This window comes from Phyllostomus discolor, chromosome 13 (assembly GCF_004126475.2).
Source record: "Phyllostomus discolor isolate MPI-MPIP mPhyDis1 chromosome 13, mPhyDis1.pri.v3, whole genome shotgun sequence".
Classification (NCBI taxonomy): Eukaryota; Metazoa; Chordata; class Mammalia; order Chiroptera; family Phyllostomidae; genus Phyllostomus; species Phyllostomus discolor.
In genome coordinates this window covers 38410734-38437170 of record NC_040915.2, presented here as the reverse complement: position 1 = coordinate 38437170, position 26437 = coordinate 38410734, and the positions used below count along the sequence as shown (strand labels likewise).

Sequence of the window (26437 nt, the reverse complement as noted above, 5' to 3'; positions counted from 1 at the left end):
AAGCAAGCACAGGGACGGTGAGGTTGAGCTCAAAGAACCGGACACATCCTGTCCAGCTCAGGGTCCCCAAAAGTAATTTAACAGGAGACTCTGGACGGGCGTCCCTTGCAGGCCTGCCCCTCCCTGCACACCGGCTGTGGCTGTGGGAGCCTGGCTGGGCGCCGAGTCAGAACCAGGCCCCAGGCCCTGGTCAGCCCGGGGCCTTACGGTGCACCTGCACCCTGATCTGGGGGGCACCTCAAACTCCAGACCTAGAGCAGACACACACACACACACACACACACACAGTCCGGTTCGGTCCCATCTTCCCGCTCACGGCCTCCAGCCAGCAACAGGTCAGCCTGAGTGAACCGGGGCCCTTTAACGCCCACTGCCCGCTGAGCCCACCTCTCACTCCTCACGTCCAGCCTGGGGGAGCCCACCGTCCCTGAGACCTCTCCTCCCCCCGAGACGACCACTGAGAACTCAGGGCGCCTCCTTCCCATCGGGCGCTGGTCCCTGCGGGGAAGGATCCCCAGGGCTGCGTTCTGCACCCGAGGGAAGGAACCGGAGCACCCTGAGGGGCTGGCAGCGGGACGCCCCGTCGGGGGAGTGGCTGCGAGGGTGTCCCATCTCCCCACCACGACCAGGGCGGCCTGGGGAGGAAGCCGCTGCAGCGTGCGTTCGGTTGGTTCGTACGGCACATTCCACGACATCTACTCAACTGTTTAGAAAAGTTTTATTTGAACACGTGAAAGAGAAATTCAGCGATCCCAGTGAAACAGACGCCCTTTCCTTGGCGGCGGGCGGGCACGTCCCCACGGGCTTCCCCGAGACGGAGCCGCGTGCTGGGCGCAGCCCGAGGGCACACAGCGCAGCTGGGGCTCCCGGAGCGGCCCGTGTTCGTGGCAGGACACGCCCTGTCCACAAGGAAGGGAGCCGGGCACGTGGACGTGCAAACGCTGCTTTGCACGCCCGCGTCCCCGACGGCACAGGCTCAGCGAGCATGCGCCCGGATTGACTCTCGCGGCGCCGGGCCCCCAGGACGGGCTCCGCTGGAAGGGGCCGTGGCCTCCGCACAGGGCTGGGCCCTGTCCCCCCATCCGTCCAGTCTGGACTCTTACGAACGTGGACTTCGTAAGGCGGCCAGGGAGACGGCGCCTGGTCGGCGATGCCACGGAACTCCTGCCCCGGACGGTCCTGCTGGTGAGGAGGGGCCGCCCGGCCGCCGCCCGAAGGCCCTCTTCCGCGGGTCGGCCGCTCCGCAGGAGGCGTCTGGGGCCTGGGCGCAGGGGCACGGTGCCCCTCGGCGGAGGCGGGGCCGGCCTAGCGGATGGGCCGGAACGGAAACGCCATGCCCGAGAGGAAGGTGTGCCCGGGGTGCGTGGGCAGCGCCGGGTGGGCGGCGGGGTGGGCGGGCACGGCCCCGTAGCCCAGCGGGGGCGTGTGCACGTGCGGGTAGAAGCCGGGGGGCAGCGCCGCTCGGGGCGCCGGCTGCACGGGGCCCGAGATCACCAGCTGAAGCAGGCTGCGAACACAAGGAGGAGGGTCAGCTCATGCCTTCCAGGGACGACGGTCACTTGACACGCTGTGTCGGGCTGTCCCTGTCCCCTGCACCCACAGAGGCACCAGGCACAGGTGCAGATACCCAGGTTTCCAGGTGGGGGGCTGGGAGCGGAGAGGGCGGGGGTGGCTTGTGGCTGGGGAGGGGCAGGATGTAGATTGGGGTAGGGCAGAACAGAGAGCAGGGGCCGGCCGTGGGGAAAGCCAGGGCCCCACTGAGGACAGGCAGCAAGGAGACAGTGCAGAGGGAGGGACCCAAGGGAAACCGCAGGTGCCGGGGGTGGGGGTGGGGGGGGCACCAGCAGGACTGCAGGGGGGTCGGGGGCTGCAGCCCCCAGCAGCGGCCCCGCACCGGGGCTCGGACGCAGGCCGGCTCCCGCTGCGGCCTCAGCTGCCCACACACAGGAGGGCCGTGCCCGAGGCCCGGGGGCAGCAGGCAGGCCTCGGTTTTCTCAGAGTCACTCTCAGTGACCGTCCTAAACAAATTCTTAGGGAAACCACCCAAAAGCTGGCTTCCCGAAACCAGGGCCCCGGACGGCCCGGACCCGGCCTGACCCACCTTCAGGGGCCCGGCCCCCTCCACCCCCACAGGGGGGCCTCAGACCCTCAGGTCCTCTGGCCCCTTCACTGTAGGGTGACCAGCTCCCGGACCTTGGGGCCTCCCCTCCCACCCGCACCCAGCCCCACTTCTGATGTACAGGGGTCTCCACACCTGTCTTCCCACCGCAACTCCCTCCCTACTCCGTGACTCCCCGGCCTGGACTCCCTCTCGGGTCTGGGCATCAGCACCCTCCACCTCCAGGAACCCCCCCCACATTCACTGTCGTCTCCCGTGCCATCCCTTCTGAGACTCCTGGAAAGAAGGGCTTCCTGCGCAGTCTCCTGGTTTCCGACCCCACTCTCCCTGCGACCCCACTCTCCCTGCCAGGCTTGGCCGGCGGAGCTCCTAACCTCCAGCTCTCCAGGCTCAGCCCCGCCCTGCGGTCCACAGCCCAACTGGAAAATCTGCCAGTCGCCCCTTCAGGACAGGGCCCCCACCCAGCCCTGCCTCCCTCAGCTCCCAGCCCCCAGCCCGGACCTGCTGGCCCTGCCCCCTGCCCTCCTAGGACTGCCCTGCCCTCTGCTCCAGCAGGGCTGTGTTCCTGGCGTCCGAGCCCGGTTCTCGTCACCAGCTAGCTCCCAGCTGCCGGGTCCTGTTCACGCCCATCACCCACCTGTGGCTCCCTTGCTCCTGCGGCCCCAGTGACAGCCTCCCTCCCAGACCACGTCGCCTTCGGGGGGCCCCTGACCACTGCGGGCCTGCTCCTTGCAGACTGACCCCCGCCCCACCCGCCCCACGAGGGCCACGTCTGGGGCCTGCGGCAGGGACCCGGGACTGAGGGGAGCTGCGCCCTCCGGTGCGGCCTGAAGCCCCCAGGCCTGTTCTCCTCCGTGCGGCTCGTCCACAGCCGGGCGAGAAACTCAACCACGACACACGGACAAGGAAGCCATCTGAGGGGGGGGGTATCGTCGAGGTAAAATCCAGGCCCCGTGTCTGTGTGAGCTGCACACCCTGCCGGGGACACAGGAGGGTCCAGGAGGTCTCCGGGCTGGCTGGAAAGGCAGTCACACGACGGACACAGCCAGAAAGCAAAGCGCTGGCCAGCCCTCCCTCTGCCCGCACGGCCTGCCGCAGCGGGCCTGGGGCCCTACCACCCTGTGACCGCCCGGTGCCAACCAGCGGTCCTGGGCGCTTCGGTTTCCGGAAACCCTGCCAGCGCTAAAGCTGCAGGGAGCCTGGGGCCTTCAATCACCACCATTTCCGCAGCCAGGTGCCACCGTGACCACTTTGGACGATACAATGTTTCATCCTGACGGTCACTGCGGACTCACTAACACTCCCGCAGCCAGCCGCCTGGGTGGGTGGATACAACCTTCCAGCCCGACGTAAGGCTACCCACTCAGCGTCCCTGCCGCGGGATCCAGTGTGGGGTTGCTTCCGGGTTTCTGCGCACAATCCCGCACCTGCGTGGAATACTTTCATGCACAGAGCTTTTCGCTTCGTAGAGTCCGTGAAACTCGGTGGACTAAGCAGGGCCCCTCCACACGGTCGGCAGAGCAAGGGCCCCTGCCCGGGCCCTGACCGCACAGCAAGCCCCCGCCCGGCCCTCACGGAACTCCTGCGGCCGGCGGCAGCGGAGGCAGGGGCCCGAGGCAGGGTCTCGTGGAGAAGAGGAGGCCGTGGGGGGTGAGGAGCCCGCCTAAGGCCCCACACAGGGAGGAGCGAGGAAGGCGGGGCTTCCTCCTGGGAGCAGCGCGACCACAGCTGCCGCTTCCCGCGGCCGGCCGCCCTCACTGCTTCCTCGGCTCGACTCGGACCACAACCGCCACTCGCGGAGGGTCCCGCCGGCCGCGGGCGAGGCTAAGAAGCGCACGAGGACGCCCTCCCTGTTTGGTCCTCACTACAACCCTGGGGCAGGCGGCTCGGCGCCCCCACGTTACAGGGGGGTCGGCCGGGGCTCAGAGCCGGTGCCGCGTCCCGGCAAGCCACAGGCAGCCCGCGCTCAGAGCCTGCTTGGTGCTGCCCGGAGCCAGGGCGCCGGCCTGGGCAACACTCGGGGCCCTCGGGCTGTGGCTCTGCGGCGTTTCCCCGAGGGCCACGCCCCTCATGGTGTCACCCACACCGCGCCCCGGCACCACCGGAAAACCCGTGTGCACACGCGCACAGGCAGTGGGACGCTTGAGGCTGACCCCGGTCCTGTCCTCGACTCCAGCGAGGCAGCCGCCTGTCCTCCCTCTGACTTAGTCTGCACTCGGCCTTCCTCCCGTGAGCTACGCCGTCCTGTCGCCCCTCGCGTCTCACCGGTCCTCGAGGGGCTCCATATACATACACAGAGTCTCTAGGCCCTGCGGACCCGGGCAGGGGGTCCGCCCTGCCGCGTGCCCCACCCCCACCCCCACCCCACCGAAGTCTCAAGAGGCACCTACTTGTTGTGGGGCAGCCTGGAGCACAAGGTCCTCAGGTCATCTGCAATCAAGGAGACACACCATTAAGGAACAGACAGGAAAAACCAGGGTAGATGTTCACTGACGCTCTCTTCAAGGGTGTTGGTGCTGGTGACGGAGTAATACCGCCTGACACTAGACACTGTTATCTTTTTCTTTTTTTAAAAAATATTTTATTTATTTATTTTTAGAGAGGGAAGGGAGGGAGATAGAGAGAGAGAGAAACATCAATGTGCAGTTGCTGGGGGTTATGGCCTGCAACCCAGGCATGTGCCCTGGCTGGGAATCGAACCTGGGACACTTTGGTTCCCAGCCTGCGCTCAATCCACTGAGCTACGCCAGCCAGGTTTTATCTTTTTCTTTAACATATGCTTTCACGAACAAGGCCCCAAAAAGAATGTATCACTTAGGGCCCTGGCTGGAGTAGCTCAGTGGACTGAGCACGAGCCTGCGAACCAGAGGGTCTCGGTTCGATTCCCACTCAGGGCACATGCCTACAGGTCTCCAGCAGGGGGCACATGAGAGGCAACCACACATTGATGTTTCTCTTCTTCTCTCCTTCCCTTCCCCTCTAAAACTAAATAAACTTAAAAATATATATATATCACTTAGGGGAGGGGCAGCTCTATGGGCAATTTGTCAGAAGCTGGGAAACCCACCCCCCGGCGACCCCGGCTTGGGGCCACAGGCAGCTGCTGGGAGCCAACCATTAAAGGGCAAACACAATGGTGTGTCGGTGTCGTTAGCAGGAGCTCATTCTCCTGGGAGTCTTCAAGTTCAAGCCCAAACTGCAGGAGAATTGAGGAACCCTCAAAACAGGTGACGGGAATGTTTTATGGATTTAAACATATGCATTTTACTGCACGTAAGTTACACCTCAATAAAAAAGGACTGCAGAAAAAGAGGAAGAGATGCCCAGAGGGCACAGATACTAAGCCATTACTCTGACGTTCCCCAGTCCCGGGCACTACGGCCAGGAGACACACAGACCCCACGGTCCCAGGGCCCTGCCTCGGCGTTCCCGCTCCTCCCCCCAGGTTCGCCAGGAGGAAAAGTCCCAGCACGGACAGGACACGGTGTCTGCCCAGGAGCCCCCGCTTCCTCTGGGGCAGACGCCGGGGCCCCGGGCCGGCCCGGGCAGGAAGCCACCCACCTCTCGTGCACAGCAGCGCGCCGGAGGCCATGGCCACCTGCAGCGCCTGCGCGAGGCGGTCCAGCGAGAGCTCAATCTCCTGGGAGGCGTTGAGGGGGTTCAGTTCGTCCGCCAGCCTGCTGACGTCCTCCACCAGCGGGACCATGTGGTCGAACAGGACCAGCCCCAGGCGCCCGTACAGGTTCTTCTCGGTGAGGTGCACCTGCAGCACCATGAGCACCTGCAGGACGCTGAGGTGCAGTTTGGAGTACAGGAGGTGGGAGTCTCTGTCCGTGCCCGCCGAGTCTGGGGAGGCTTTGGGGGCGACGTGGCCGTTGGCCAAGGAGGGCTTCTTCTTCCTCTTGTAAGCCAGGGGCGCCTTCACGCACCAGCGGATCAACCCGGTGAGCGGGGTGAGCTCCAGAAATCCTATGGGGAGGTTGGCCGCAATCGGGGTATTTAAGAAAGTGATGAGAATCAACCTCGAGTCCTCGAATATCCAAGTGACAATCATTTCCAGCAAGTCCAGCGGCGGGATGAGGTCGTCTGCAAAGACACGCTGAGTCGGCGGGGGCCCCAGCCCCCGGGTCCCCGGCACTCACCGCCTGCCCCGCACACTGTCTGCCCCTCTGCTCACTGGCCTCCCGGCCCCCTCCCTGGGACGTCCCCTCCGCGAGGGCTGGCGCTCTCGCCACACTCAGTGTTGCGTCCCCGGGGACAGGGGCGACAGGACTGGCTGAGGCAGGGCTCACGGATGTTTAACTCAACAGTTACCTAGACCTCTGTTATGCCGTGAAGAAAGTCCATCCTACGTGTCGTTTTAAATAAAGCTCCACACTTCCTACGTCCAAAACTACACCTCGCTGCATCCCCCCCTTGTGACGGGCTTCACCCCTGCGCCGGGTGTCCCTTCCACGGGGTGCAGTCAGCGACCTGGCACCTGCCGGGGACCAGGCCGGCCCCGGCCCTGGAACCCCTGTCTAACCAAGACCCTGGGAACGGGCACGGTCCGCGGCCCAGAGAACGACACCGATGCATTCAGGTGCTGACGTTCACCTGGGGCTCACCACCTCACAGGGTGACACGTTCAGCCTCGAACGCCGTGGAGAAACCGAGGCAGTGACTGTGAGTGATTTTCCCAGCCCTCCCCCGCACCTGCCCCCCAGCCCAGTGGCAGACTGCTGTGGGCGCAAGAGTCTGGAGCCCACGTGTGAATGTGACAGGCACTTGAATGCTCCCAAGATGACTAAAAGGCCGAATGGCAAGAAAGGAAGCTACAAGTACAAGGGGAACCCAGCCCGGGCCGGTGGCTCAGTCGGACAGGACGCCGTCCCCACGCGCCAAGGCTGCGGGTCTGCTCCCCAGTCAGGGCGCACGGGAGAATCGGTGTCAGCAAGCAGAGCAAAACCTGATACTTCTCTTCCTTTCTCTCTCTCCCTCCCTCCAAAGTAAATTCAAAAGTAAATTAGTTTAAAAATGTGGGGCGGGAGGCCAATGCAGAACTGAGCGCAAGTGGGAACTGCTGCCCGGGACCCTCGAGCTGCCGGGGGGGAGCCGCCAGGTCGGGGGCAGAGAGGGGCTGTGCGTGCGGCAGCCACTGGGCGGCAGGGCCGAGGGTGGAGCGGGACCCGGTGGAGGAGGGCAGGCTTTGGGGGGTGGGGGCGCTGCAGAGCGCGCTCCTCACCGAGCGAGGCCCGTGACCGCCGCACGAGGAAAGCGAGGGCCACGGCCCCCACCCCAGTGCGGCCAGAGCTGGACAGCTGCTCCCGGTTTCCTCTGCCGGGGGCCGCATCAGATGGGCGGACCGGGGGCTCTGCTGCTGCTGGACGGGACAAGGGCTGCTCCCAGCCAAGGTCAGGTGCTGCCTAATGGCTACCGGAGACCCCTCCTGGCAGCTCGCCGAGGCGGCCTCAGAAACACCCCCGAGAGCGGCCTCCTCAGTGCAAAGCGCTAGGGCTGCGCTGCGGCCGAGGGGGCGTCACTGCCGGAGACGCTCCCCTCGAGCCCCTTCCCAAGGAAACACCAGAGGGGTCCCAGCCGAGGGACACTGTGCAAAACAACAGGCCTGAGTTCTCTCAAAGGTCAGTGTCACGAGACACTTTTAAATGCTGGGAACTGCTCCCGACTCAAGGACCAAAGTGACATGACCGCTCTGTGCTGTGTACGACCCCCGACCTGGACCCCGCATGCTCCTGAACCCTGCGGGCGGCGGGGGCTATGGAGGACAGCAGGAGACAGACAGTCAGGGAAATCTGAAGGTAGGCTGTGCGTGAGGTAGCAGGTAATCTTCTTTCGATATTTCCTTTCTTAGGCGTGATGACGCCATCACAGTGATGTAAGGGAGCGGTCCTGTTCTTAGGAAATACGTACTTAAGTACTGGATATCGGCAACAAACTCAAAAGTTCAGGAAAAAATATTTGTCAAGCCCTGGCTGGCATAGCTCAGTGGATTGAGCATGGGCTGCGAACCAAAGCATCGCAGGTTCGATTCCCAGCCAGGGCACATGCCTGGGTTGCAGGCCACGGCCCCCAGCAACCGCACATTGATGTGTCTCTTTCTTTCTCCCTCCCTTCCCTCTCTAAAAATAAATAAATAAAATATTAAGCAAACAAACAAACAAACAAAAATATCCATCAGTGTGTGGACAGGAAGGAAGGAAGGGAGAGAAAGGGCATGCGTGTCGAATGTTATGAATTGGTGAATCTAGGTGAGCTACATGGGTGTTTGTTATAATATTCTTGCAACCTTCCTGGAAGTAAGGTTTCCTTCCTGGAAATAAAAAAAGTGAGCCAGGCCCACGGAGACCCCCCGAGTCCCTCCCGGACCCTGGGCCCTGGCTTCCTGCCACTCGGACCACTGCCCCAGGCCGCGGGGGATCGCTGAGGAGATGCTCTGTCGGCAAGTTCCAGAAACCCGGGCGGCCCACCCCTTTAGCTTTCAGCCTAAACCACAACACGCATTTCAGGGAGAAAAAGGCCCGGACGGCGAGACAGCCACGGGATGTCTGTCGGCGGAAATAAACCCAGCGATCGGCTGGAGCCCCCCTGACCGGCGGCGGCCCATGCGGCGTTACCTGACGACAGGTCGTAGAGCGCGGTGACGGAGGTGACGAACTGGCAGCAGAAGCGAGGGCTGGCGCTGAGTATCTGCTTGAGCGTCTGCACGGAGCCGGGCACCAGGCAGCAGTAGTCGTCCACGAGGGCCCGGGCCAGCCTCACGCAGTAGACCACGGGCGTCCGCTGGAAAGAGGCCACCGCCCAGGTCACCGGGGCGGGCATGAGCCGCTGCACACACCTGGCGAAGCCCAGCAGCAGCAGCGGAACCCCTCCAGGACCCCCTCCAGGAGCGGGAAGGACACTCACCGCTCCCGCTGGAACGGGGGCCGGCACACTCAAGCCCACGGGCCTGATCCACCCCGCCACCCACTTTCTCAAACGTGGTTTCACTGAGTCGGCCCTGCTCACCGGATTGCCTGTGGTCTGAGGCTGTTACTGCACTTTTGGGGCAGAGCTGAACAGCTGTGACAGACACGACGTGACCCACAAAGCCCAAGACATTTGCTGTCTCGCCCTGCATATGAGATGCCCGCCAACCCTCGCTGTGACGTTTACTAAGGAAAGACCTTTTCTCACAACTTCCACAGCCCTGCAGCTGAGACTCTGGCGGTAAAAACCAACAGCTGCTACGACTTAAAGAGCTCTAGGAGAGTCTGCGAACTATCACGAGATTTAGAGCCGTTCCCTCTCCATTGCTTTCACAGCCTATTATCCTCTCGCAGGGGTGTCCAACCTTTGGGCATCTCTGGGCCACACTGGAATTAGAGTTGTTGTGGGCCACACGTGAAATACATCTCGAAGCAAAACCACAAAAAACTCATAGTGTTTGAAGTCAATTTCCAATCGTGTGTGGGGCGGCGTGCAGCCCGTGGGCCATGAGCTGGACACCCCTGCGTCTGGCGGGTTTCCCTGATGCTCTCAGGTACCGCACCAAGCCCTGGCCTCCTCCCTCCGACGCTGACCCGTGACTGCCACCACATTCAACAGCCACTCGGGATGCCACAGACCCAGGGCCCGAACGCAGCCTCCGTGGGAAGGACGTGGCAGGCCACAGTGTCCATGCAGGCTGCACTCTGCCCACAGCAGCACGTCGGCCACCTCCGCCTTTCCCCGGAGGAAGCTGCAGCCCCTGGACCCAGTGGGGCTGCCCCCGCCCCGGCGTTCACATCTGCTCTCACGGTGCCGAGACACCAGCACACTGCGTCAGGAGGGAGAGATGGGGAATTGGACAATGGGGTACTGGATGCTGAACTTGGCTTCATCGGGCCGCGTCAAGGGACACGGGTGATACAATCTCAAAGTTAAACACACGTGATCGATCCAGATGCCCCAGAAACCCTACTGGTGAGAATTCAGGCGGAATCTGCTGAGATTTACCTGTGTACTATAAAGAAAAAAACAGCCCTGGCTGGCATAGCTCAGTGGATTGAGCGCGGGCTGCGAACCAAAGCATCGCAGGTTCGATTCCCAGTCAGGGCACATGCCTGGGCTGCAGGTTATGGCTCCCAGCAACTGCACATTGATGTTTCTCTCTCTCTCTTTTTCTCTCTCCCTCCCTCTCTAAAAATAAATAAAATCTTTAAAAAAAAGAAAAAATATGTCTTTTTGCTAGCCAAATGTTAGGGATAAATAAAATCACAAGAAAAACATTTAAATAAATTGAAAAACCAAACAAAACAACCCTCAGCCAAATGGTTTCAAGAACTTCAGAAGGAACAGTCTGTGAAACTGAACTCTGGAAACTGTCAATGTAACTAAGGGTAGTAATCAAAATGTTCAGTTAGTAATTACTCGAAGTGGCTCATTAGTCTTTTGAAGGCTTTGAATAAAAAAAAAAAAAGCAAAACAAAACCAATCTTCCAAAATACCATCTAACACACTACCGACTGTCACTGTACATCTTTCTTTGATAGTTAAAAACACGCTAGAAAGCACCTGTGTCCCTGTCTGTCACGACTGCCATCCACCTGGTAACGTCGCCCTGGAACAACACCAAACCAGTCACCGCTGACTGATCGGACTGTATAAGAAACAAAAAAGCCTGCCACAATTTGACATGGAATGATCTTTTTTAAAAAATCCTACCCAGGCTGGCATAGCTCAGTGGATTGAGTGCGGGCTGTGAACCCAAGTGTTGCAGGTTCGATTCTCAGCCAGGGTACATGCCAGGGTTGCAGGCCATGACCCCCAGCAACCGCACACTGATGTTTCTCTCTCTCTCCCCCCCTCCCTTCCCTCTTTAAAAATAAGTAAATAAATAAAATCTTTAAAAAAATCCTACATTTGAGGCTGCATGCCTAGTTGTTTTCAAAATCCTATCTATCATTTCCAACTAATTAAAATGACTTTTCACCCTGGCCAGTGTGGCTCACTCGTTTGGAGCATCATCCCCTAGACTAAAGGTCAAAGGTTAAATTTCTGGCCAGGGCACATGCCTGGAACTGTGAGTTCAGTCCCCTCCGGGCATGGAGAAGAGGCAACCAATTAACATTTCTCTCCCTCTCCAATTTCCTCTTTCTCTAAAAACAATGGAAAAAAAATGTCCTCAAGTGAGGATAAATAAAGTCACTTCCACTAAAAAAAAAAAGATTTTTCACCTGTTCTAAAAATGGAGCCTTTTCTTTTAACTTTTTTAAACGAACTTACTGTTGGAAACTACTGTTTTCTCAAGAATGGTCGCTACCTGTGTATAAAAACAGGTCTGGGGTATCAGCATACAGTGACATCAAGGGCATAACATCTGGCAAAGGCCTCTCGAGAAACCCAATTACTTGAAAACTCCTGACCCTAAGCTCCTCCACAGAGACTTGTGGGGGGGGGGGCATTTCTAGAGAGGTACCTGGAGCCAGGAGGCCGCACACTCTAGCACCGGGACCCGACACACAGCCACGGCCATGGAGACCAGTTTTCCCAGCAAGCTCATCCGGCTGTCGTCGGCTTTGTTCCCTTGGGGGCTGAAAAGGGACGAGAACATAATCTGCCGGACAGAGTCCTTGGTTTGCTCCTGGAAATAATTGCACATGATTTCAAGAAGTTGGAGCTCCTGAAGTGAATTCAATCTCTACAAAAACAAATCCAGAAGTGATGAGAAATTCAGTTTTAACATGCATGTTAATTCAGACAGGAAGAGAAGAGAAAATATGCTTTCCCCGGGGAACTTTTCATCCCGCTAAAGCCCAGGTTGCCAGGGAGTAATTCTCTACTGTTATCCCAGGAAATGTTATTACACTTCATTATGCACCATTCCGGGGGTGAGGGGGACCCAGAATGACCGACGGAGGTTTGAGACTGTCCGTAACCGGCCTGTAAAGTCTCTTCCTTGAACACCAAGGGAGCACGGCTGTCACTGGCCTGGCCACACAACTGAGCAAGGCTCGGGGCTCCAGAGGTCTGAGCTGCAGCGGAAGGAGCAAGGCCAAGGGTGAGAACGGCGCCGGGATAGGAAGGGCGTTTACGGCCTGGCCGGCACCTGTCACCGGGTCGGGGGTAAGGAGCAGGGGTGCGCTGCTCCGGCCGCGGTCAGCCGCCGGCCGCTCTGCGCGCCGCACCTTGGGCTGCGCGCCGCGCTCCTTGGGCACCTGGTACACGAACTCCTCCAGCAGCTCCACCGGGCCCTTGTCCACGATGGGCAGCGGCGCGCTCTGCAGCTGGCTGCTGAAGTAGATGTCCAGGTGGTACAGCACCTCCTTGGCGGCGCTCAGCGCGTCGCGGCGCAGCAGCGAGTGGCGGATGTCGCTCATGGTGCGGCCGCCGCGGCCCGGGGCACCGGCGGCGCGGCCGGACTTCCGCCCCGAGCCCAGCGGACGCGCCCGCCGCCCTGGAGACAAAGAGGCCGCGACCCGGGCCCCGCCCGCCGAGCCCGGCCTGGGCCGCGGCGCCCGCCCGCCCGCCGCTCCCCGCTCGGGCCTGCTCAGGGGGCCATCTCCGCCGCCGGCCAGAGAGAAACCCAGGTGTGCGACCGAGGCGCCACGGACAGCCGCGGGAGCCTGAGGCCGCGGAGCCGAACGGCGGGGGGAAGGAAAAAAAAAAAAAAAGCAAGCGCGGCGACGGCGGCCCGCAGGGGTCAAGCACCGTCCTTGGCGAGCGCCCGCTCTCGGGAGGTCGCCCCCTGGCGGCTCAGTCCGCGGGCGCGGAAGGGCCACGCGACGCCCACAGGCAAGCCCCGCCCCCGCACCGCGAGCCCGCCTTCGCTCCGCCGGCCGAGCCGCTCCGCCAGGGAACCACAGCGCCGGTGAGCGCTCATTGGGCCTGGGCTCCCGGACCCCGCCCCTCCCCGCCGCTCCCTTCTCCCGGGTTCCTCGCCTGCACGTGGGATCGTCCTGTACTTCCTCGCCTGTGAGTATGCAGTGGTGGCGGGCTCGGGCCTAAGCAGCTCATCTTAAAGATGGTTATCTGGTCTGACCTCAAGGGGCTGCGATGACACAGGGCGCCTCCCTGCCCGACTCCCAGCCCTGTCCCGAGTTCCTATACCCCAGCCCCTTCACAGGGCCACGGAATTGTAGGTGCCCTGCTCCGAAAGGCTCTTCCACCCTAAAGACCCTCAGCACTTTCTAGGAATCTCTTTTCCAGCATTCATCTCTCTGCACCCAATTAACTAGGCTTAGTATGAAATTTTAAAAACAGGCCAGAGCGCCCTGGCTGGAGTGCCTCAGGGGATTTAGTGCTGGCCCACGAACCAAAGGGTCACAGGTTCAATCCCCAGTCAGGGTGCATGCCTAGGTTGCAGGCTAGATCCCCAGTTGGGGGTGCAGGAGAGGCAACCACACATTGATGTTTCCCTCTTTTTATCCCCCCCCCCCCTCTAAAAATAAATGAATAAAAAAAAAAAAAAGGGCTGAAAAGATCTGAATATGGCCACAAGAGGTCAGTGGAGGGCAGGCCAGAGCCCACGAGCACAGAAATGTGCCTTGTGTAAAAGGCCTGTGCAGACCCGAGAGCAGGCCTGGGTGAGGATGCTGGTATGGTTAAGGAAGTGGGGAAAATATAACAAAAAACAAAACACAAGGCCTTTCCCTGGGAGATATGGGAAGGGCATCAAGAAGGCACAGCCAGGCACAACTCCAAGTCGCTGAGACCAGGGGACACACCAGGTGACAGTCACTAGGCCCCTTTTGTCCGAGAGCTGAGCCCAGAGTGGGAGACCAAGGTCGGCGGGGACCTCTGAGAAGTCGCCAGGACTTCAGAGAAGCTCCACTCCGGCGGGCTGCGTGAACGGAGGTGAGCAAGGGAGATTTCTGTTAGGGACTTAGTAAACCCTACTTTTCACTTCCCTCCCTTAACCACTGAAAGCTGATTATAAACACAGACCAGAAAACAGAAATGCCAATGCTTGGAAAGAATCCATATGCATAAATGAATGTCCACTGTATTTAGAAGGCAGTGACACCCTTCCCAGTCTCATGTCCTCTTTTTCTCATAGTGTGCAGCAGCAGCAGCAGGCAGAAAGATCTCTCCAAGGTTGCTCCAAAGCCCGTGGGAGTGAATGTTCCGGTAGACCTGGGGCTCTGCTGACGGGGCCCCCGCCACTTGGGAGCAACGCTGGTGCCAGGCCCGGTCGCCTCTGTACCACTCGTTGGTAGTCTGGTTGGTGGCGGCCAGGTACAGAGCAAAGCACAGAAAGCCTCCCAAGAGGAAGCTCAGCATCACGACAAAGCCCAGCAGGAAGACAATCCTCGGGAAGGTCAGGAACAGGTACTGGGGACAGAGAAGAGGCAGCACGTCAGGCAGCAGGGCTCCGAGATAAGTCAGGATCGGCACCCGCCAGCCCCGGGCTTGTCCGCAAAACCGTCAGAGCTGCCTGCCCCGCTCACCTGCCTGCGTGCACATCCGACCCACTGAGCACAGGTCAGACCCACACACGGCACTGACCGACAGCCCGGGAGGTGCCGCAGTGTACATGGAGTTTACTATGGGGCCGACAAAGTGTGAGCACTGCAGGAGAAGGGCAAGGGGACCCGGAGGTGGTGCTGTGCAGTCAGCTACTCATAAAAGAAACGGAGAAATAAATGCAGATCTTAATTCAGCAAAATAAAGTCCAGATGGACAGAAGAGATCACTCTCTCTTTCCAAACAAAGTGACCACAGAGATACAGGTACAGGGGCACTCACTGTACAGTGGCACTGGCTTTAATAGCCCCGCCTCCCAAAATACATGTTAAATGTCCGTCCACGAAGAGGGTCAACCCTGGGACAGTCTAACTGTGGGATAACAAGGGGCCATTCAAACGAGGCCAATGTCTAGCAATGTCTCTAGGTGCTAGTTCGGATAGTAGTTGGTGACACGCTGCCCAGTGTGGAGAGCACGAGAGGTTCCAGCACAGTGCAGTGCGGCCCCACCCGTGCAAGCACCAGAACGGCTCTCCGGACACACAGGGCAACAAACACACACACAGGAGGAAGGCCTGATGTGCACACACCAGGCTACAAACGTGGTTGCCTCTGGGTAGTGAAGTGTTGGGAGGGAGGGGTGTTAAGTTTTCACTTCATTTTCAAGGTGTTTTAAACTTTCTTCCCAGTTTTGAAATATAAATTGACATAACATTGTGAAAGTTTAAGGTGCATAACAATGAAAAACACAATGAATAATATGTGTGTGCATGTATATTTATATACACCTATACACATATATCGAAATGATTACCACAGTAAGGTCGGCTAAAGCATCAGTGTGGGGTTGCCTCTCATGCCCTGCCCACCAGGGACCTGGCCGGCAACCCAGCCATGTGCCCTGTATTGGAAACTGAACTAGGGACCCTTTGGTTTTCAAGCAGGAGCTCAATTCATTGAGCCACATCAGCCAGGAGAAATAGTTTTTAAAAAGGGCACTCCAGCCTTGGCACACGCCTGGGAATGATGGCCAGGTGCCCAGTAGGGGGCGCACAAGAGGCAACCACACATTGATGTTTCTCTCCTTTCTCCCTCTCTTCCCCTCTCTCTAAAAATAAATAAAATCTTTAAAAAAATAAAAATAATTAAAAAAATAAATAAAAAGAGCATGCCATATTTCCCTATCAAATAGAGGAGGTGCTTCCCGCCCCAGCAGCGGGCTTTAAAAGCAACCTGACAATAGATGTTAATGTGAAAAGACTTGTAAGTATCAATGATCTTTGACCCAGTATTTATATTTTTTAGAATCGACCCAAAACAAAGTCCTAAACACAAAACTGAAACCATATGCACATTGCCAGGGGAAAGCGCACTTCACCAACTCAGACAGCTGGCGACCACCACCTTGGCAGGTCAGCCCGGGCTTCCCGGACCCCAGGCTCCGCCTGATGGGATGCAACAGGAAACACGCCGCTCTACGGAGGAAGCATTTCCGCCAGGAAAAATTTAACCTGAACCTAACCAAAGCTCTAGAGTTAACTTCCAGCTTACACTAGTATCAGGAAACAGAGAAAGATGAGGTGGCACCAACAGGAAAGAGAGAAATCTGAAACACGGGACATTCTATAACAATAGGCAGCGAGACTATTAAATACGTGTCATTTAAAAAGGGGGGCACTGCTTTAAACTAAACAAACATGCCCAAATGTGATGCTTAACAATGAAGTGAACTCTGGTTCAAGGAGGCAACAGCTAGGAGGACTAGAATAAAATGCAACAAGAGCTGGCGAGGATGTGGAGAAGCTGGATCCTTTACACACTGCTGGTGGGACCCTTTGCACACTGCTGGTGCACCTGCTTTGGAAAAGTCTGGCAGTTCCTCAAATGATTACCAATAGAGTTACCATATGACCCTGCAATGCTACTCATAAGTGTAACTCAAGAGAAATAAAAACCTATGTCCACATGAAAACCTGTACACAAATGTTCATAGCAGCTTTATTTAAAAAGAAAAAAGTGAAAACACCCACAACTGATGAATGGAATAAAATGTAGCATATCCACACAACAGGATATTTTCTGGCCATAACCAGAAATGAAGTACTGACTCATGCCGCAACATGGGTGAACCTTAAGAACAGTACGCTCCGTGGAAGGAGCCCGTCCAAAGGCCACACATGGTGTGATTGCATTCACGTAACGTGTCCAGAAGGGGGAAATCCACAGACAGAGAGCAGGGTAGTGGCTGCCATGACGGGACAGCATGGAAAGGGGAGTGACTGTTCACAGGTATGGGCTTCTTTTTGGGTGACAAAATATCCTGAAATCAGTGGTGACGGTTACACAACTCGGCATGTACTAACACCATGAATCATATAGTTCAAAAGGGTGAATTTCATGGTAGGTGGATTACTAATTTTAAAAGATTTTATATATTTTTTTAATTGATTTGAGAGAGAGGAAGGGAGGGAAGGAGGGAGGAAGAGAGAAATAAACACACACCAACTGTTGCTCCCCTTACTTCCACATCCACCGGCTGACTCCTGCGTGGGGCCTGAAGCGGCGCAGAACCGCAGCCTTGGCGTATGGGGACGATGCTCTCACCCACTGAGCTACCCAGCCAGGGCCTATATATCCATTTCTTAAAAAGGAATGGCTTCACGTTTTTACTGGGAAAAGAGGCGTGTTTTTTCCAAGGCTGAGACCAGAAGACAGAAGCCCATAACACAGTTACCTGCACAAGCAGGAAGATGTCGATAACCTGGGCATGTCCAAGGTCGTCGACGCGAGTCTCCAGGTGCAAGTCGGACAGCACCACCACCCGGACCAGCAACGTGGTGCTCACGACAGCCACGGCAGCCGCTGACGCGGTCAACGTCAGGAGGTAGAGGAGGAAGTACCTGGCGTTCCAGGCCCCGATGCAGTTGTTGACCCACACACAGTGGTGGTCGAAACGGTGCACACACCGGTCACACACACCTGCACAACAACAGAAAGCCGCACGCCCGAGTCGGTGCCTGACGAGACAGACAGTGGCACCATGCACACCTACGGACTGTCCTACGAACGGGCTGCTGGCCGTGGGAGCCGGGAAACGGCAGCTGCTGGGCTGCAGTGTCCGTACAGCAGCCGCCAGCCCAGCCTCCTGTGGCTGGTGGGCACTTGATGTGCGGCTACGAGAAACACTCGAGAGAAGGCTCGCTGACGTCCATACACTTACTGTGGTTTCCCGTGCGTGCAGTCCTCCTGCCGAGTGCAATGTGGAGAATACTGAGATGGAAGGAGTTAGTGAATTTACTTTGCTTGGGCAGTTTCAAACAAATGCTTCTGCTTCAAAGGCCAATCAACTCCCCTGATAAACCGCTGTGTCAACGCAGATGTGGATGTTACAGAAAACGACACGTTGGTGCTGGCTCCGTTCATGAAGAACTGCCAAGGCTGTTCGGGACAGCTCGGGTGAGTGGGCCTGCTCCTCCAATGGCAACTTCATGACGACGAGCCGCAGACCCCGAAGTTCCGAGGAAAATTTGGTGTCTGCGTGGGAGGTGCCGAAACCTCTCTGAACCTACATCAAAAACTTACTACAAAAAACGAGACTATAAACTATCCCATAAATGCTTTTTAAAATACTGATTACATGTTAAAATAGAATTTTAAAAGATTTCATTCATTTATTTTCAGAGAGCACAAGGGAGGAAGAAAGAGAGGGAGAGAAACCCCAATGTGTGGTTGCCCCTTGTGCACCCCCTGCTGGGCACCTGGCTTGCAACTGAGGCACGTGCCCTGGCTGGGAATCAACCAGCGACCCTCAGCTCCACAGGCCGGCACTCAATCCAGTGAGCCACACCAGCCAGGGCAAAATAGTATTTTAGATATGTTAGGTTGAATAGATTATGAGATTAAAATTAATTTCACCTATTTCTTTTTGCTTCTGTAATGTAGCTACTAGAAAACTTAAAACCATGCATGTGGCCCACACTGTGTTTTTGTTGGACGGCACCAGTCTAGCACGGTGCCAACTCCCCAGAACAGGCTCTGCCCGACGGGGGTCTGCAAGCACCACGTCCTGCGGAAACGCCCCTTGGGCAGGACACTCAGCCACAGGCCGAGGAAGGACTGTACCACCCGGCACGGACGGGCGCCCACTAGGCAAGGACACAAGACCGCGCCTCCCTCCCGCCATCTGGAAGAGACCCCTCTCGGGCCTCCGCCAGCAGGGCCGCCCCGCGTCTGGCAGTCAACCGGCCCTCGCAGAGACGCCCACTCGCAGTCTGCTGCGGGAGGGTGGGGCGGGGCCGCGGGGCCACACTTACCGCAGTGCTTGGACCGTGCTGGCTTCCGTAAGTCACACGTAGGGCACCGCGCATCCTTCGGAAACATGACCTCATCAAACTCGTACACTTGAAGAAGCAGTAACTCGTTTGCTTTTGTTATGGCACCTGAAAAAAGTCAGGACAAAGGTAATACAGGATATTCACAAAGTCTGTCCTGACACAGATAATGAAGCATTGCTATATCTAATGTCTGAATTCATTTTATAGTTTTCACAGCTTTAATGAAGTGCAATTCAAAAAACCAATTCGCCCACTTACGCTGCACCATTTAGTGGTTTTTAGTACATCACAGAGTTGTGAAACTCGGCCACAATTTTGTCACACTTTCATGACAAAGCAGCCCTGCGGCGGTCGGCGCCGTTCCTCCCTACGCCCCAACCCCCGGCGGCCACGGATCAACACGTCTGCCTGCCTGCAGGGCTGTGCCTCTCCTGGACACTCTGCGCAGACAGAAGCACACGGAGTGCGGCCGCTGGTGTCTGGCTCTTCACTAACACACTGTTTTCCAGGTTCATCTGTGCTGTAGCAGGTACATAGGTACTTCATTCCTTCTTATTCTGAATGATAGTCCACTCAACAGGCATACCACATTCTATTTCAATATTCAGCAGTTGGTGGACATTTAACACTTCAAGGACAGAAAAGGTTAAAATTACAAGAATGGAGGAAAAAGCAAGCAAATATCAATCAAAAGAAAGATAGTAGAATAATATTAATATTAGACAAAAGAGACTTGAAAGCAATTACTAGTGACAGGGGCTCATTATATATTGAAAAAAGTTTCAAGGGAAGAAATAATACTAATTCTAAACTTAATGTATCTACTAAGAATTATATGTAGAAATTATCCTAAGAAATTATACTAACAATTATACTAAGAAATAATACACACACACATACACAAACAGTAGGTTCAAAATATGTGAAGCAAAATCGTACAAAAAGAAATCCCTCAAGTCTACTATCGGAGTGAGATAATACCTCTCAACAAAAGAATTAGTATGACTATAAAAGACATGAACATAATAAACTTGATGTAATGAACTTACACGGTTCTCTATATCCAAGAACATGGGCCATTTACGAACACTACATGCCCAGGCATAGTGCAAATATCAATAAAATTTTCAAAAGAAATACTATCCTTCAGACCTGGCTGGTGTGGCTCAGTGGACTGAGCGCTGGCCTGTGAACCAAAGCATCGCCTGTTCGATTCCCAGCCAGGGCACATGCCCGGGTTGTGGGCCAGGTCCCCTGTAGGGGGTGTGCAAGAGGCAGCCACACATTGATGCTTCTCTCCCTCTTTTTCCCCCTTCCTTCTCCTCTGTGTAAATTAAACAAATAAAATCTTAAAAAAAAAAAAAAAAAGAAACACTATCCTTCAGAACATAAGCTCTCTGTAAAACACAATTACGTGAAAGTATAAAAAGTTAAACTAGCCCTAGCCAGTGTGGCTCAACTGGGCAGAGCATCGTCCTGTAGACGGAAAGGCCATGGGTTCGATTCCAGCCAGGGCACGTGCCTGCACTGCAGGTGCAGTCCCTGGTCAGAGTGCACACAGGAGGCAGCTGTTTCTCTCTCTCCCTTCCCGTCTCTCTGGAAATCCAGAAGCATGTCCTCCAATGAGGACGAAAAATAAATAAAAATAGAAAATTAACTAAAAAACTTACAAGGAAAATTTTCAAATGCTCTGAATGACCCGTGGGTCAAAGAAGGAAGGAAAAATAAAATTAGAATGCGTTGAAAATGGAAAGATTATGCAAATACTAAACAGCAAATCTGCTGCAAAGTCCCTCGCGGGATCACTGCGTGTTTGCAGCACCATCAGTAAGACTGAGAGTGGAGCTGGCTCTGCCTAGAGCCTCAACGTACCAGGGTCGGTCACAGAACTTAGGGTGAAAAACGCCAGGTTCACCACCAGCAGCAGGTAGGGCAGAAGCAGGTAGCACAAGGAGAAGCCCAGGTCTCGGCAGTAGCCAAACACTTCCCAGGTGTACTCGGTATAAACCATCCCTTGCAAGGTGAGGTGCAGGACAACGAAGACGTAGTTCCTGAAAAGACAAGGCACAGGCTTGCTCCTGGGGCCCTCCCGAGAGGAGATCACACTGTACCGGGGAAAGTCAACCGAGGGCCCACCGCTTCCTCTGGGCTTGAGAGAACAGTAAGAACTGCATGAGGAACTATGTGCAACATTTGGCACAGTGCCTAAAACATAGTAAGTTCCCATTAGATGTTATCTATTATCTTTATCAGCTGTCTTGGGCATTGAGATCTCTGTATCTGCCTAGGCTTCTTTGCATGGAAATGCGTATCAGTGTTCTCCCACTCTCCGAACACTTCTGTTCAAAAGCAGACGTGCCCCACGCCCAGACAGAAGGGGCGGGTCATCTGCGAGAGCAGGCTCTGAGCCCGGACGCTCCGTCCCTGGCGGCGCTCCTCTCCACGTCACACTGGAGACCACAGGAGCTTCCTGGGGCTGCAGAGTAGCACCGATTAACAGTCAAAACGGAAAGGAAGACATTACTTAAACTTAAATATAAATACCGTGTGTGAAAGAGGTAATGGACCAAACTTAGCATCGCTCTCTGAAGGCATTCCGGAATTATATAGGAAAATACCTAAAACAAAAGAAAAGAGAAACATTCAGCTTCACTTTTCATTCTCCCCCTCCCCCCAGCTCCTGCCGAATCAGAGGCTTCACGTCCAGCCGACGACACTGGTGATACTGTGCCCCGCACACGGGCAGAGAAGAGATTTAAGAGCGTAAAGAGGGTGGCTCCCCTCAGCTGGCCTTCCTCTGAGGTCAGCTCCTCCATTTTCCGCCCTGACCTCCAAGAAGGCGCCACGTCAGGGTCTTCAAGTCACGGGAGGGGAGCAGAGCAGCTGGGTCAGGTGATGCTCAGGGGAGTGCCGCTCCTTTCCCTGCCCTGGGCTCCATCCTACGTCCCGGAGTCCACCTCCAGGTCACGGGCCATTAAGCCGGGTCCCTCCCAAGCCAAGCCCTTCCCAAGGACTGCACACCCCAGTTTCGCTCCCTTTGACCCCTGAAGGAGCGGGGGCAGCCCAATGCTCAGCTTCCTGCTCCTGTATGCCCCAGTTTCACCCATCAGTGCCCCTCCATGCGGACACTGCTCAAATCCATGCCCAACTAAAGGCATCAGATCCAGAGAAAAACAGCCAACCTTAGGAACACTACCTTCTGCCCTGGCTGGTGCGGCTCAGTGGACTGAGTGCTGGCCGGTTGGATTCCAGGTCCCCAGTAGGGGAGTTGTGAGAGGCAACCACACACTGATTTCTCTCCCTCTTTTTCCCTCCCTTCCCCTCTAAAAATAAACAAAATTTTTAATAAAAAAAAGAATGCTACCTTCTCTCAAAGCATCAATACAAGATTACTTTAAACAATAAGGAAAAAACACATTAAGACTTTCCAATACATGACAACTGCCACAAATGAAAGAGCGAGCGAACACACAAATAAAAACGGCGTCTCTTGCTTGTCCCGTCAGGAACACCGGCGAGCCTTCTGAACAGGTGACATTACAACCCGGCGGCCTCCAAGCAGCAGTTACCTGTGTGCCTCCCCTGACCAGGCCTCTCAGGTAACTGGTTCGGGAGCAGACGCAGATCGTGGCGCCACCAACCAGCACCGCAGCCAAGTAGAACAGGAAGAGAACCAGGAAGTCCATCCTAGGGCTACGAAGGAACAGAAAGAACGTGACTACGCCGAGGGATTCATTCCATGGCTCCTATCCTCAGACTTCAGCTCCCTAAATGGTTCCCGAAACAAAATGCGCCAGCCTGGACGCACACGGCCTCTTCCACCAGGCTCCCAGCAGGCCCTGAGCTCTCTCCCCCGCACAAGTCCCCTAATTAAACCTGTGTGGTCCGCTCTGGCGCATCTCCTATCTGCAAATTCCAAACTAAGACGGGGAAAATATGCAAAAGGCATCCGCCTTCCCTCCCCCAGCAACAAATCATTCTCTTACTTCCTTAAACATATACAAAAATCCACACAGATGTTGACACACAGCTTAGCCTCAAGAATGTGCGGGCAACGCCATCGGAACAAGCACCCCCTACAGGCGGGGGTGGGCCCAGCACAGGCATCCCGTCTCTGAAGGGACGTGAGAACACGGGCCTGTATTAAGAAACTGGAGATGCTGACTTTTGGCCTTAGCAAATATGACTCTGGGCCTGACTTCCCATTACGATGACCCAACTAGAAACTGTTCACGGGGTGAGACAGAAGAAACGAACAGCAGCAATTCTCACGACGTGGTTCGGGGTCCCCGGCCTACATATGGCTCTTTTTCGGACAGTTTTCGGCGGGCGGCTCGGACATTCCTCCTGCCAGCATTCACGGGGAATTCCAACGGCATCTCCTCTTGCGCAGGGGCAGGCGCCCGGGCCAGGAGGGGCCACCCAAGGCTGCAGGAGACATGGCTCCTCCAGGCGGCCGAGTCTGGCTGCAAAGACAGATCGATTCAGCACTCACGTAAGACGACTCGCGAAATAGGAGTCGGGGGACGAATACACGGAGGAGAATTTGAAACTCGGGGGATGCGAGGCCCCGCAGGGCGGGTGGGGTTACAAGACTTCTGGAGAAGCTAACTGGGGAAAAAATAAGCTGCGAGCCAGGTGTCGGCGCCGGGGACCCGACGGAAGGGTCTCCCCGCAGCCACTCTCCATCCTAGGACCCCGGCAGGTGGGCCGGGCAAGGACCTTTCCCGGGGGCCGAACCTGAGGTGGGGGGCGGGGCTCAGGGGGCTGGGAGGTTATTTGGGGTCGAGGAAGGCTGCGGCCCCCTAAACACCAGTGTGCAGGGCGGTCAGACGGACGGACGGACGGACGGACGTCCCGGGCCTGCCGGGGAACCTGGCGCCGGGCGGAGGACGCCTTACCTCTAAGGGCGACCCCTAGCCCGGAGCGCCGCAGCGGCGCCTCCAGGGCGCGCCCCCTGACTTCCGTCGGGTTCGTGACGTCACACGAGGCGCTCTCGGCCGGGCCGGCTTCCGGCGGAAGTGCGGGCGCCCGGGACGGGTTGCAACCAGCGCTTCGCGTTCAGCTGCTGCAGAGGCGTCCCGACTCGCGCGACTGGGGGCCTCGGGGCTGCGGGGCAGCCTGACGCTGAAGGTGGAACTTGGGAGCGCGATTGCCGGGCAGCGTAGGGAGAGACCGGCCTGCGTCTGCGGCGGGCCGAGCCGCCCTGTGGCCCCGGGGGAGCCGAGCGGGGACCCCGGCAGTCCAGGGCAGGCACCCGCTGTGCCTTCGCGCCGAACATTTTGCTTTGCTTTCTGCCCACTCCACCGTTGGGATCTTTGCTCCTGCTGTCTCGGAACAGCTCTGAACATTCTGCCCCTGGGAGCAGTGACAATTGCCTGACGACAAATCCGGAGGATAAGAAGGAAAGCTGTTTAATGACGGTTGAACCTGGGGGGAGAGGAGCTGCTTCCAAACATAGCCCCGAGAAGGCCCCTGTGGCGTGTTCCTCTGCTCTGAACGCCTCTGCGGCCGCTGAATAGACTGGTGTCTATTCTTGCACCTCTGAAAACCTGTCTCGCCGAGCCGGGCGCGCCCCCCCTTTGAGGGGAGATGTCTGATCTCCAAACACTGGCCTTCAACTCGTCTTTTCCTGGCTGGCTTTGCCGCCTGCCCCCGTAGCTTTTTCCTTTTTAAAAAAAACTCACCGAGTTGGGCACCTTCTGATACATTGTGTGCAAGGCCTTCATGGACTTGTAGACACGGAATTGGAAAAAAAATAGATGCGGTCACACCAGGGAAGGCTGCTCATGGATGGAGCCTCTTCACATCCCGAGTGAGCTGGATTCGTCCGTGTCTCCAGCTCACCCTTCACCCTGCTGGTCAATTCTGGGCTGGAGATTAAGTATTTTGAGGTTTTAAATATTTTAGATTTTTTTTTTGCTTATAAACGCAGAACTTTATTTTTACCCCCATTCATATGTTTCTGGTTGGTTTCACTTGAGACCGACTAACCAAGTCTTGGTTTGATCACCTGTGTTCTATTGCGCTGGGTTGACTTTCTATTTAAAATTTGTGAAAGTAATACAATATTATGTTCTCGTAAAAGAGATTCGGGAAGCCCGCAGCGTGTACAGACACTGTCTGCAGGTGCCTCCACAGTGGGATCTGGGGAGGCCTCCCCGGGACACCCCACTGTCTGCCGTGCTGTTAGAGCACACAGACTCAAAATGCAGTGGCTTTGATGGGAAAGCAGTTGGTTTCTCTCACGTGCAATGGTCCAGAAGCAGGTGGGAAGTCCAGGGGCGGCAGGCAGCTCTGCCGCAGGAGGTCCACGAGATCACACAGAACCCAGACTCTTCCTGTCTTGTCACGCCACCGCCAGGCAGAGCTTCTCCAACTTTCTCTCTTCACAGTACCCTTAAGTGACTTACGACAGTTTTTCACAGAGCTCCTAGCTAAAAGAAGTATCTGACAATCCCATCTATTAAATAATTAGCCTCAGGCAAGTTCACAAGTGTCATATCCTAACAACGTGGTATCCCTTGCACACTGCATAATTGATCAAACTTTAAAATCAGGTTGGAAACCACCGTTCTCATTTCCTGCTCCACATAGATGTTCTAGAGGCACTGGCTTTCTCAACTCAAGCCAGCATTTCATGTTCGACAGCAATTTTGCTGTTTCCTCAAAATTGAAGAAATTCCACGGCACCCTAAGAGTTCGTAGTGGCACCCCAGGGCACGTTGTGCGGAGTTCGGAGCTATGGGTCTAGGGTGTTACCTCCCCACCTTCCAGCCCCGGAGAAATGATGAAGGAGGAAAGGAAAGGGTCATTAACTTTAGGAAAGGAACTAGAATGTGGCACTTAGCCTTTCCTGCTCAGATCCCACTGGCCAGGACTTAGTCACGTGGCCATGCCTGGCTCCAAGGAGTGCTTGGAACTGTAGTCTCTGGCTGTGTTGCCATGTGCTCAGCTAACACTTGGAAGGTTGTTCTACTAAAAGGAAGAAATGATCTGTGGCTCAGTGGATTGAGTGCTGGTGTGCAAACCAGAGGGTTGCTGGTTCAATTCCTAGTCAGTGCACGTGGCTGGATTGTGGGCTGGATCCCCGGTGGGGGTGCATGAGAGGCAACCACACATTGACGTGTCTCACCCTCCCCCTCTCTCTAAAAGTAAATAAATAAAGTCTTTAAAAATAAAAGGAAGAAATGAATATTATTCTCTCACATTCTGGATATTAATTCTTTGATATAAACTCCAAGTATTTTCTCCTACATGTCACTTATCTATTACCTTTGTTTATAGTGTCTTTGTCATACCAAGGTTGTAAGTTCTGAAGTACTCATATTTATCAGCTTTTTCTTTTGTGGCTTTTTTTTTTTTGTACTTATTTAACAAAGTATTCTTTACTCCAACATTACACTCACAAAGACATACCTATGGACAAATATAGTCTCCAGTGTGTCCTTTGAGTTGATTTATTCTTTTATTTCCAATCTATCTGCAATTTCTTCCCGTGGTGGCTGAGATCATTTCAGAAGGGAAAGGAGACATTCAAAGTGTGAGCCATGGCACTATG

At 55.9% G+C, this 26437-nt stretch overlaps 2 protein-coding genes across 5 annotated transcripts; both read right to left on the bottom strand.

Moving 5' to 3' along the window:
- Nucleotides 1-701: 701 nt before the first annotated feature.
- C13H7orf26 (chromosome 13 C7orf26 homolog) lies at nt 702-12456 on the bottom strand. 2 transcript variants are annotated; one of them, XM_028527763.2, is made up of 6 exons: nt 12265-12456; nt 11556-11777; nt 8734-8899; nt 5681-6205; nt 4510-4549; nt 702-1507 (listed from the first exon to the last, which is right to left on the bottom strand). In XM_028527763.2, exons 1-6 carry the CDS (start codon nt 12454-12456, stop codon nt 1306-1308), a joined length of 1347 nt encoding a protein of 448 aa, XP_028383564.1. In that variant the 3' UTR covers nt 702-1305. The 2 variants fall into 2 exon arrangements, with proteins under 2 accessions (XP_028383564.1, XP_035870789.1); XM_036014896.1 differs by having other exon boundaries at nt 11556-11720.
- A 1224-nt stretch (nt 12457-13680) lies between these two features.
- ZDHHC4 (zinc finger DHHC-type palmitoyltransferase 4) lies at nt 13681-23852 on the bottom strand. 3 transcript variants are annotated; one of them, XM_028528473.2, is made up of 8 exons: nt 23778-23851; nt 23134-23342; nt 22446-22569; nt 21421-21494; nt 20749-20927; nt 18856-18981; nt 17277-17521; nt 13681-14410 (listed from the first exon to the last, which is right to left on the bottom strand). In XM_028528473.2, the coding sequence occupies exons 3-8, from the start codon at nt 22560-22562 to the stop codon at nt 14114-14116; spliced, it is 1038 nt and encodes a 345-aa protein (XP_028384274.1). In that variant the 5' UTR covers nt 22563-22569; nt 23134-23342; nt 23778-23851; the 3' UTR covers nt 13681-14113. The 3 variants fall into 3 exon arrangements, with proteins under 3 accessions (XP_028384274.1, XP_035870790.1, XP_035870791.1); XM_036014897.1 differs by having other exon boundaries at nt 23149-23342; XM_036014898.1 differs by lacking the exon at nt 18856-18981 and having other exon boundaries at nt 23149-23342; nt 23778-23852.
- Between the last annotated feature and the right edge of the window lie 2585 nt (nt 23853-26437).

What these genes read in the sequence shown, in the direction of transcription:
- C13H7orf26 (XM_028527763.2), bottom strand. Translation starts at nt 12,456, where the DNA reads ATGAGCGACATCCGCCACTCGCTGCTGCGCCGCGACGCGCTGAGCGCC. An exon ending in AGCGCGGCGCGCAGCCCAAG is followed by an intron (nt 11,778 to 12,264) that starts GTGCGGCGCGCA and finishes TTGTTTTTGTAG; the next exon opens with AGATTGAATTCACTTCAGGA. An exon ending in GCTCTACGACCTGTCGTCAG is followed by an intron (nt 6,206 to 8,733) that starts GTAACGCCGCAT and finishes GTGTCTTTGCAG; the next exon opens with ACGACCTCATCCCGCCGCTG.
- ZDHHC4 (XM_036014897.1), bottom strand. Translation starts at nt 23,255, where the DNA reads ATGCCGTTGGAATTCCCCGTGAATGCTGGCAGGAGGAATGTCCGAGCC. An exon ending in AAGTTCTGTGACCGACCCTG is followed by an intron (nt 18,982 to 20,748) that starts GTACGTTGAGGC and finishes GACTTTTTTCAG; the next exon opens with GTGCCATAACAAAAGCAAAC. An exon ending in ACATCTTCCTGCTTGTGCAG is followed by an intron (nt 14,411 to 17,276) that starts GTAACTGTGTTA and finishes CTCTGTCCCCAG; the next exon opens with TACCTGTTCCTGACCTTCCC.